Source organism: Pan paniscus, chromosome 7 (assembly GCF_029289425.2).
Source record: "Pan paniscus chromosome 7, NHGRI_mPanPan1-v2.0_pri, whole genome shotgun sequence".
Taxonomy (NCBI): domain Eukaryota; kingdom Metazoa; phylum Chordata; class Mammalia; order Primates; family Hominidae; genus Pan; species Pan paniscus.
In genome coordinates this window covers 69,649,960-69,661,693 of record NC_073256.2, presented here as the reverse complement: position 1 = coordinate 69,661,693, position 11,734 = coordinate 69,649,960, and the positions used below count along the sequence as shown (strand labels likewise).

Below are 11,734 nucleotides of genomic sequence, written 5' to 3'. Positions count from 1 at the left end.
AGGAGGTTGCAGTGAGCCGAGATCGCGCCACTGTACTCCAGCCTGGCGACAGAGCGAGGCTCCGTCTCAAAAAAAAAGGAACTCTTAAAACGAGTAACTCCGTAACCTAATTTAGAGGACGCGGGTTCCATTTTTCCCCGTAGCAGTCTCCTATGGAGAAAGTGCTTGGCTTCCCACAGACTTTAAAACCTGCCAAAGTTCCATGCTCGGTATCTGCCCCCGTTTCGAGATACTTGGGCCTCCGCGAGTTCTAAAACTCCGGGATGTCCCGATGCAACAGGGGGCCGAAAACCCGCCCCGTGAGGGGGCGGGACCGGAGGTGAACGCGCAGCAAAACCGGACGCCTTCCACGACCCTCTAGCCGGAAGCCACGCCTGCCCACTAGCCCGACGCCCGCCTGGCGGGAACATGGGCTCGCCCCTCACCAGCGATCTGCAGTCAATTGGTAGCGCCTGCACGTCGCGCGCGGTGTTCGATTGTCGCTGCCTGGGGAGGAGGAGCCGGAGGCGGAGCCGGAGCCGCCGCCGCCGCCGCGGGCTTAGTTCGTGAGGAAGGGGGCCTAGGCCCGGGCCTGCGGTGGTGGGGGTTGCCGCGCGCCGGGGGTCTCTCCTGCTGTGTCTTCCGCTCCAGCTTCGCCCACTTCCCCTTGCCAGCGGGGTGGGCGCGGAGAAGACCTGCCGGAGCCATGGAGGACGAAGTGGTCCGCTTTGCCAAGAAGATGGACAAGATGGTGCAGAAGAAGAACGCGGTGAGCGCGGCGAGCGGCGCGGGCCGGGGGGGAGGCCGGGCCGCGGTCCGGCCCGAGGGGGCCGCCCCCCCCCTTCTCCCTCCCCTCCCCTTGCAGCCTCCCGTCTGGGAGCCGGGCCCGCCGCGCCCGCGTCCCCGGGGAGGGTGTCCGGGCCCGGGGCGTCGGGTCCCGCGGCCACCCGCGTTAGGACGCGCTCGCTCTTGTATTTCCAGTCCCTGCTCGCTGGTGCCGCGTAATAAACCTAATCGATTTAGGGATTAGGGCACGCTCTCCGTTGACTTTAAACTTTCGTGCTAGTAAAGCCTTGGCAATTTAGCTTAGGAATTGAAGCGTAGAAAGTCCTCAGAACTTGAAAGAATGGAGTCTTCCGTGATCCGTGGCCAACATCTAGAAAGAGCATCAAATAGAGGCTTGTGATCGGTATTAGATATCGGGCTGGTAAAATGTAAAACTTCTGTGTCTTATTTTTGAAGAGGGCTGAACGTCCGCCTGGTTATCTCAACTGTGCTACATGTTTGCTTAGCGATTAAAAAGGTAAAGTGTGCCAGTTTCTTGGCGAGTTGCTAAACGTTTTATAAAAAGCGGGTTTTGTCCTGTCGTAATGTACAGAAGAATTAGGACTAAAGCATGCACACTCACCGGAATGCTGGTAGAGGGATTTGGACAAATTATATTGTTGGGTATTTTCTAAGTGGTTTACAGTTAATACTGGTGGCATTTTCTTGTTATTGATGAATATTTATGTAAGCATATGCTTTTGTGGTTTGTAAGAAGTCCTCATACGACCAGTTTCTACAGCTTGCCCATTTGTGTGGCACTTTCAGTCCCTTGCTTCAGACTCATCTGTTCTCAGCTAAACATATTTTTTCGAGACGGAGTTTAACTCTTGTTGCACAAGCTGGAGTGCAATGGCTTGATCTCGGCTCACTGCAATCTCCGCCTCTCGGGTTCAAGTGATTCTCCTGCCTCAGCCTCCCGAGTAGCTGGGATTACAGACGTGCGCCACCACGCCTGGCTATTTTTTTGTATTTTTAGTAGAAACGGGGTTTCACCATCTTAACCAGGCTGGTCTCGAACTCCTGACCTCAGGTGATCCGCCCACCTCGGCCTCCCAAAGTGCTGGGATTACAGGCGTGAGGCCACCGCGCCTGGCCTTTCAGGTAAACTTATATAATTGTCCTCACCTAAATTTGTTTAACCACGTTCGGCACATTTTCATCATCAGTGTACCTGAAATAATTTTTCTTCCATCTATGAAGTAAATTCCATGTCAAACTAATGTGAAGAGAAAAGGGATGCTCTGATTTGTACAGCACTTTGGAGTTAAAAAGCATCTGTTCAAAATTCTTTTGTGACTCACACAGAGCTGTGAGTACATAAAGGGTATCCATTTTACAGATTAAGACACTGAGAGAGATTAAGTACTACTACTTAAATTAAGTACTGTGTAGTTTGGAATAAGCCAGGACCCAGGTTTTCTTCTGGACAGCATGCTTTCCACATGACAGCTAGATCAGGAATTAATGTTAACACTAAATACGTAAGACTTCAAACATCCTCTGTTCCCCTTTTTCCTTTAACAGGTGCATTGCCTCGTATTTCATTTCATACCCTGTTAATCTGTATTTGCAAATTTTGGCCTTTTAAAGTATTTCCTGTTTATTTTCTGTTCTAGATATTACCAGTGCCATTTTTCCTCCCCATTGATATGGCCCTTCATTTCCCACTTCAAATTCTGGTTATTTGATAGGTTATCTGGTTATTGGAACATTTTCGTTATTTTGTTTAAACTGGACAATTTTTCTCTGGTCTGGAGATCCCCAGACTTGCACAGTAGAAGCTCCCAGGGAAAAAAAGCCATTGTTGGGTAATGTTCTCTCCAACTTAGGCTGTAATATGTATCCTTTAATCATCTAATGCATTAGATGTTTGCTTGATTTTGTTTCTTTCCTTGTAATAATGTTTCTAAGTAATTTTTTAGTGGGCAGGTGTGGAGAAGATAAGTTCATATTTATCTGCAGTTCTCAAATCGTCAACAAATTTTCAGATCTTTTGTAATGAGTCTGGAAGAGAATGAGAATAAACTCCACAAATAATCCTCAAATCTAAGTTTTCTTCTCAAATCTAAGTTTTCAGGTAGTTCAAAACTTTTCCAGTATGAAAACTTGCCTCCCAAAAAGAAAGGTAAAACTGACTGGCTCTTGTACTTTTGTTTTCCCCAGCATTTTCCCTGCCTGTCCTCTGGAAATTCAAACAGGCTGATGAAATACAGAGAAAGAGAAATGGTCAGAATGACACTCCTCTTTTCCCCAACTGCATCATCAGCCTACAGATGGCTTTTTAAGTGTTCAGTAATTCAACAAAATGTGTTTTAGGGGTTGTAGAATTATGGTATATGTGTTTCTCTTTTTTTCTGTAGTTTTCAGATTTTTCTCTCAGCTTTTTTAATGTTTTATATTATGAAAAAGTTAACTTTTTTTTTTTTTTGAGACAGTGTCACTCTGTTACCCAGGCTGGAGTGCAGTGGTGCAAACTGCGCCCAGCCTGAAAAAGTTAACTTTGAAGAGTAATAGTTGTCATCAGAATTGACAAATTTAAGTGCAAATTTAGATATCATTTAAAAAAATATTTTAACATACTGCTGCTTTACCTGAATAATTTTGTTTTACTAAAACCATAGGTGTCACACTTAACTAAAAACAGCTTACCATTTATTGAGCTATTACTCTGAGCCAGGTATTCTGCTAAATACTTACCCACCTTATCCCATTTATTCCTCAGGCAACTTTGCAAGATGAGTATTATCCTCATTCTGAAAATGAGGATGCTAAGTATTTAGAATAGTCTTAAGCCAAATAGCTAGTGAATGGCCAAGTGAAGATGTGAATCTAAATCTGTTTTGCTCGGAAGCTAGTACTCCTCTCTTAAGCTACAGTGTCTCTCTAGAAGACCCTTGCATCTGCTCTTGAACCATGCATGGATACAATTAAGTGAATACAAAATCAGGAAGTAAGAGTATGAACTTGCTGTTTTGGGGCAGGTGTGTTTCCCTAGTTACCTAGATCAATATCCTGACCCTAGTTCTACCCAAGATGTTGTCCCACATGTGTACTTGATCTCAAGTGCACATGACCAAGCCACAGTGAACCACAGAAAGTAGTTCGAAATTTTTAGGTATTAGCTGTTTTCTGCTTAAGCTTTTTTCTTGTCACTTTGATTCGATGTCAGTAACCAAGTCTGACTGCTAATGTGGGTTCAAATCCTGGCTTTTCTGAACTTTTCTGAACTTTAGCTGTGTGATTTTAGGCAAGTTCTTTGTCATCACTAAAATGTTTTTCGTCATGGTAAACTGGAGATAATTTAGTAAGGATTAAGTGAATATAAAATGCTTCTAGTGTAGGATTGTGGGCCTAAAGGATGTAATAAGGCCTAAAAAACAATCTGAGGTTGCCTTTCTTTGTAAAGGATTCATTTAGATTATAGAAGGAGGAGTGAGGCAAGGACATAAAGTTTTGAAGTTCATGGAGAGATTTTGTGGGTAGTGCTGAGGTTTATTTATTTATTTCATTGAAGGCTCAAGGTTGAGTGGAATTAAATTGCAGGGAGAGAAATTGAAATTAGATGTTAGAATTTCGTAGGAGCTGGGATACCTGAAATATTGATTTACATTTCCAAGTACCTCAGTTAAAATAACAACTGCAACAAAACTTTGATATCTATATCAGAGTTAGATTAATTAGCATAATTCAAAATTTAGAATGACTATACAATTTTTAATAACAGCTTTATTGAGAAATAGAATTAAATTCATTCTTAAAGTGTAGTTGACTCTTGAACAATGCAAGGGTTGTGGTGCTCACACTATCCCCCCTCCCTACCTGCATGCAGTCAAGTAGTATAACTTTTGTAGTAGTATAACTCATGCAGTCATGTCACTCAGGCTGGAGTGTGGTGGCATGATCTTGGCTCACTGCAACCTCCGCCTCCTGGGTTTAAGCACCTCTCCCACCTCAGCTTCCCGAGTAGCTGGGACTACAAGTGCATGCCACCACACCCAACTAATTTTGTATTTTTAGTAGAGATGGGATTTTACCATTTTTCTCAGGCTGGTCTCCACATCCTGACCTCAAGTGATTCACCTGCCTCGGCCTCCCAAATTGCTGGGATTACAGACGTGAGCCACTGAGCCCAGCCTTTTTTGGGTATTTTTTATAGAGATGGGGTTTCACCATATTGCCCAGGCTGATCTAGAACTCCTGAACTCAAGTGATCTGCCTGCCTTGGCCTCCCAAAATGTTGGGATTATAGGCACTTAGCCCGGGTGACAGAGCAAGACAATGTCTCAAAAAAGAAAAGAAAAGAAATAAAGGAGAGAATATGTTTACTGTTCATGAAGTGGAAATGGGTCGTCATAAAGGTCTTCATCCTCCTTGTCTTCACATTGAATAAGCTGAGGAGAAAGGAAGAGTTGGTTTTGTCATCTAGGGTTGCAGAGGTGAAAGAAAATTCTCAGGTGAATCTGTGCAGTTTAAACCCATGTTATTTGAGGGTCAACTGTTAATTCGGTGGCTTTTAGTGTATTTACAGGTTTGTGCAACTATTACTACTGTATAATTTTAGAACATTTTCATCACTCCAAAAAGAAACCCTGTACCTATTAAGCAGTCACTCCTCATTCAGCCCTCATTTGCCCCCACCAATTTCTCACACGCCTCTGACAGCCACTAATATACTTTCTGTCTGTGTGTTTGCCAAATCTGGAAATTTTCTGTCAGTGAAATTATACAGTATGTGGTCTTTTGTAACTGGCCTCTTTTGCTTAGTATAGTCTTTTTTTTTTTTTTTTGAGACGGAGTCTCATCTTGCTCTGTCGCTCAGACTGGAGTGCAGTGGCGCGATCTCGGCTCACTGCAACCTCTGCCTCCGAGGTTCAAGCAGTTCTCCTGTCTCAGCCTCCCGAGTAGCTGGGACTATAGGCGCGCACCACCACGCCTGGCTAATTTTTGTATTTTTAGTAGAGATGGGGTTTCACCATATTGGCCAGGCCGGTCTCAAACTCCTGACCTCATAATCCGCCTGTCTTGGCCTCCCAAAGTGCTGGGATTTCCACGCGTGAGCCACACCGCCTGGCCTGATTTTTGTATTTTTAGTAGAGACAGGGTTTCACCATGTCAGCCAGGCTGGTCTAGAACTCCTGATCTCAGGTGATCTACCCGCTTCAGCCTCCCAAAGTGCTGGGAGTACAGATGTGAGCCACTGCACCCAACCACGATTTGCTTATTCATTCATCATTTGGTGGACATTTGGGCTGTTTCAGCTTTTTGGCTGTTGTGAATAATACTGTTAAAAACATTCCTGTACAAGTGTCTCGCTCTGTCACCCAGGCTGGAGTGCAGTGGCGTGATCTTGGCTCACTGTAAGCTCCACCTCCCGGGTTCCCACCATCCTCCTGCCTCAGCCTCCCGAGTAGCTGGGGCTACAGGCACCCAGCACCACGCCCGGGTATTGTATTTTTAGTAGAGACTGGGTTTCACCGTATTAGCCAGGATGGTCTCGATCTCCTGACTTCGTGATCTGCCCGCCTCGGCCTCCTAAAGTGCTGGGATTCCAGGTGTGAGCCACCGCGCCCGGCGACATATGTTTTCATTTCTGTTGGGTGAATAATTACTGGGTCATACAGTAACTATGTTTAACCTTTTGAGGAACTGCCAGACCTTTCCAATGTGGCTGCACCATTTTACATTCCAACTAGCAGTGTATGAGGATTCCAGTTTCACCAATATCATTTGTCTTGATTATAGCCTTCCTAGTGGGTGTAAAGTGGTATTTCATTATGGGTTTGATTTGCATGTCCCTTGTGATTAACAATGTTCAGCATCTTTTCATTGCTTTGTGGCCATTTGCATATCTTCTCTGGAGAAATAAATGTCTATTCAGATCCTTTGCCCATTTTTTAGAAAAGAGTCAGGGTCTGGCTATGTTGCCCAGGCTGGAGTACAAATTGGATTAGTCCATTTTTAAATTGGGTTGTGTTTTTATTATTGAGTTGTAAGAGTTCTTTATATTCTGAATACTAGAACCTTGTTAGATATGCTGATACTGTCTCCCATTCTGTGGGTTGTCTGTCTGCTCTTGGTTGTGGCCTTTGAAGTATAAAATATTCTAATTTTGATGAAGATGAATTTATATATATTTTTCTTTTGTTGCTGGTGCTTTTGGTGTAGTTTAACTGCAAATTTGAGATGACATAGTAATATCATAAGTCCTAGCTTTATAGTGATGTTATTGAGCTACAACTCAAATATCTATAATTCATTGTTTAAGAAAATAGATAATGGGCCAGGCATGGTGGGTCACACCTGTAATCCCAGCACTTTGGGAGGCTGAGGTGGGCAGATCACGAGGTCAGGAGTTCAAGACCAGCCTGGCTAACATAGTGAAACCCCATCTCTACTGAAAATACAAAAATTAGTTGGGCGTGGTGGTGGGCGCCTGTAGTCCCAGCTGCTTGGGAGGCTGAGGCAGGATAATCGCTTGAACCCAGGAGGTAGAGGTTGCAGCGAACTGAGATCACACCACTGCACTCCAGCCTGGGTGACACAGTGAGACTGTCTCAAAAAAAAAAAAAAAAAAAGGATAATATCTTAATTCTTTAACCTTGAAATCTTATAATAATGCCTATGAAGAAGACATTATTATAGAAGAAGTAACTGTTTTACTTGATTGAGCTTAAATATGATCACTGAAAATGCTGGCTTATGGCCCCTGGAGATTATTGTTATGGTAGAAATAAGTAATTATTTGTATATTTTTGTACTCCTCATCAACCATGCTATGTGTCAGACCCTCTATTTTGATACTTTATCTGTGTAATGTTGCCTCATTTGGCTGTTTTAACTACTCCTCAAGGTTGGTGTGTTATGCTCACCTACGTATAAAGAAGCTGAAGCTTGAAAAGGACAAATAACATTACCCAGATCTTATAGTTAGCAAATGTCAGAGCATGGATTTGAATCTAAATCTGTCATATATGTACACCATATTCTTAACTATAAATCCCTATTACTCCCTCCTTTTTACATCTCCTTGAGGAGAGGGATGTTCGTATCCTACATGGTCTTGAGTATACTGAACACATAGTACAAGTATCATGGTTTAGAAAATCACTTGTTTTCTGTTACCAGATAGGAGCACCAACAATGTAATAAAATAGTGTGATAGCTGTAGTTTATCTTTCAGCCAGTAGTGTGAACTAAATTTGGCTCTGGAAATTAAAGACGAGTCTTTCTTTCTCTTGCATCATCTATAGGAGATGCTACAATCTCATAGACTTGGACATGTATTCTTTTCTTTTCTTTTTTTGTTTTTGTTTTTTTTTTAAATAGAGGTGGGATGTCATTCTGTTATCCAGGCTGGTCTCGAACCCCTGGGCTCAAGTGATCCTCCTGCCTTAGGCCTCCCAGAGTGCTGGGATTACAGGCTGAGCCATTGTGCCTGGCCTAGGCTTGACATTTAGAGCTAGGTGATGCTTGGGGAAGGCTAAAATGCAGCTTCTTGTTTGGTGATACTAGTCATCTGAGTTCACAAAGGAGTGCTGCCACTGGTGCACTGCTGGGGAAAGGGCAGCAGTATAAGGGTCAGGCGACTAGTTCATGACCTTACTACCCGTCAGTATGACCTTGGGCAAGTCACTTTTCTTTTCTGGGTTTAAGTTTCTTTTTTGTGTGTGTAGTTAAGGGTTTGAAATAGATGATTAAAGATTTCTGTTTGTTTTAAAATTCCCTGATGTCAGAAAGGGTTTCAGTCTTGCTCACTGCTGTATCCCCAGTACAGTAGAGCTTGGTACATTTGACATTACTGGAGTAGATCTTACCTTTTCTAGTTAGTAATCATAGGACCTTGTGCAAGTTTCTTGACATATTTCCTCATCTGTAAAATGGAGATAATACCTGCTTCTATAGGGTTTATGGTGAAGGTGGAATTAAATCTATGTGAAGTATTTAACAATGCCAAGCACATAGCAGCACTCAAAGTTTGTCATCACCGAATTAATGTATGATTATCTGTTTTGCATTTCACTCATTCAGATCATCATAGTTATTTCTTTTTGTTTGTCTGTTTTTTTTTTTTGAGATGGAGTTTTGCTCTGTCGTCCAGGTTGGAGTGCAGTGGCACGATCTCGCGGCTCACTGCAACCTCCGCCTCCTGGGTTCAAGTGATTCTCCTGCCTCAGCCTCCTGAGTAGCTGTGGGATTACAGGTGCCCACCACCACGCCTGGCTAATTTTTGTATTTTTAGTAGAGATGGAGTTTCACCATGTTGGCCAGGCTGGTCTCGAACTCCTGAGCTCAGGTTGATCCTCCCACCTCGGTCTCCCAGAGTGCTAGGATTACAGGCGTGAGCCACATGCGTAAGCCACCGTGCCCAGCCCATAGTTATTTCTTAAAGACCCTTCAGTGAAATATTTATTTGAATTAGTTGGAACACAGTGCAGTTTTCAGAAAGGTCATAGTTTTATTCCGTGAGTGTTACTTTTAGCTTTTTATTCCAACCATGGCCTCACCAGAGAGCTGAGCAGAAAAGGAAAGTAACAAAATTAATGCAAATATAGTGCCTCTACTTGGAAAACAATTTAAACCGTATGTCTCATTGCTGATATGTTGGAGGAATCAACTTAATACTTAGGAAACCCTGCTTTTTAAGGAACTTCTAGAAGTGTGATTCTTTACCCTTATTAAGAGATTCTTGGTCAGAAGTGGATCAGAAATCCTGGAAATGTGGATAGAAGAAAAATGTCAATGGTAAATGGAGAATACAGGCCCACAATCTTTTTTTTTTTTTTTTTTTATTTTGTTGTCGTCGTTTTTTAATTTTTATTTTAGAAATGGAGTCTCACTCTGTCCACACAGGCTAGACTGCCGTGGCACGATCATGGTTCATGTAATCTCAAGCTTCTGGGCTCGAGCAGTCCTCCCGCCTCAGCTTCTGGAGTAGCTAGGACTACAGGCACTATGGCCAGCTAATTTTTTGTTTTTATTTTTTGTAGAGAGGGGGTCATGCTGTGTTGTCCAGACTTCTAGAGTTTGTTAATCAAAACCCTTAGGGTCTGATATATTTGGTAATTCGAGATTTTTCAGATTTGATAAAGATAATTTGGTATATACATCATATATTACATAATACCCCCAGCAGGATTTGGGCACTTCAGCAACCAGACATTAACATTTCTTTTTTTTTTGTTTTGTTTTTTGTTTTTTCGAGACGGAGTCTCGCTCTGTCGCCCAGGCTGGAGTGCAGTGGCGCGATCTCGGCTCACTGCAACCTCCACTTCCTGGGTTCAAGCAGTTCTCTGCCTCAGTCTCCTGAGTAGCTGGGATTACAGGCACCCGCCACCACGCCCAGCTAATTTTTGTATTTTTAGTAGAGACAGGGTTTCACTATCTTGGTTAGGCTGGTCTTGAACTCCTGACCTCGTGATCCATCCACCTCGGCCTCCCAAAGTGTTGGGATTACTGGTGTGAGCCACTGCGCCCGGCCTTAACATTTCTATAGTCAGTTGTAATAGTCACATTACGTGGCATAAATAGAGCACAAATAGCTTTACATGTGTTGTGGTTAGGTTTAGCTGCCAAATGAGTTTACCTATGAGAAATCTAGAAATCTTTTGCTTTTCAAAGGTTTTTGGTCTGGAAATTTGCAGATAAGGGATTGAAGACTTCATTTACTCACAACAATGTCATACCTGTAGAAATGCTTGTTTAATAATACGTTTTAAGTCAGTGTTAGATTTCTTTTCCAACAACTTTAATGTTTTACTGTTTCTAGATGACTAAATAGGAAGAATTTATAGAATTTTAAGATTAGGAGAGATCTTTAAACAGCAAATAATTAAACATTACTTATAATAACGTGTCATAATTTCTGTTGAACTTAAATTTTTATTTATGAGGTATTGGGTTGAATTGAAATGATGTAACTCCTTGTTACCAGAATAAAAGCTAATGGTTTTATTCTGGAAGGCCAAGCCTAATGTCTGTCACCTTTAAATGAAAAATTACATGACTAGAAGCCTTTGCTTGATTTTATATCTAAGAAATAAAGTGATACTATGAGAGTCTTTGCTCGCTTTTTCCTTTGGCGTGTTGAATGAGGGACGTGCTGTAGTTCTTTCTGTTTTTTGGGGGGGATAGCGTGTATTTCATTGATTTGTAGGGTGCCTGTTTTCATACTTAAACATTTTAGAAAGCAGGATAGGTACACATATCATTGGCCAGATGGCCATTGTAATGTTCTTTCACAGGCTGAATGCTAAACCTAGCATCAGAACTTGTGGAATGAGTGTCATTGGCTTGGAAGGAAATCTGAGAGAGGATTTCTTTCTCTCTTTGAATCCTGAGGAACCAAATGACTGTGAAGAGCATTGGAGGTGAAAAGCAGCTGTGCACACTACTACAAAGCCAGCCCGAGAGCTCACGGCAGTAGCTTTTTTGTGGATTCTTCTATGAAATGCTTTGTAACTTGTGTTCTTAAACAGCTCTTTGTGGGGTAAAAACAGATACTGTTGAATCTGAGTCAAAAAGTTCTGAATGTGAAGTACTTTTAGTAACAGCCAATTTTGTTTTACTTATATGTATGTTTTTACATATGTAAAAGGTGACGTGGTAAAAACTTCAACTCTAAAATAATTCTTTCAATAAGCAAAAGTAGAAATAAGTTATAATGCCAGGCATGGTGGCTCACGCCTGTAATCCCAGCACTTTGGGAGGCCAAGGCAGGCAGATTACCTGAGATCAGAAGTTTGAGACCAGCTTGGCCCCCATCTCTACTAAAAATACAAAAATTAGCCCAGCGTGGTGGTGTGTGCCTGTAATCTCACCTACTCAGGAGGCTGAGGCAGGAGAATCGCTTGAACCCAGGAGGGGAGGCAAAGGTTGCAGTGAGCCGAGATCACACCACTGCACTCCAACCTGGGCAACAGAGTGAGAC

General features: G+C 42.6%; 1 protein-coding gene across 5 annotated transcripts in view; it reads left to right on the top strand.

Moving 5' to 3' along the window:
• Positions 1-314: 314 nt before the first annotated feature.
• The window catches only part of TCEA1 (transcription elongation factor A1), a 56,202-nt gene continuing 44,782 nt past the window's right edge, over positions 315-11,734 (top strand). For 2 of the 5 annotated variants that reach the window (XM_003823245.5, XM_063606757.1), the window contains exon 1: positions 315-748. In XM_003823245.5, coding sequence (XP_003823293.1) covers positions 686-748 — 63 coding nt within the window. In that variant the 5' untranslated portion in view covers positions 315-685. The remainder of the gene's footprint in view (positions 749-11,734) is intronic. The other 3 variants (XM_034966096.4, XM_063606758.1, XM_063606759.1) reach the window with 3 other exon arrangements.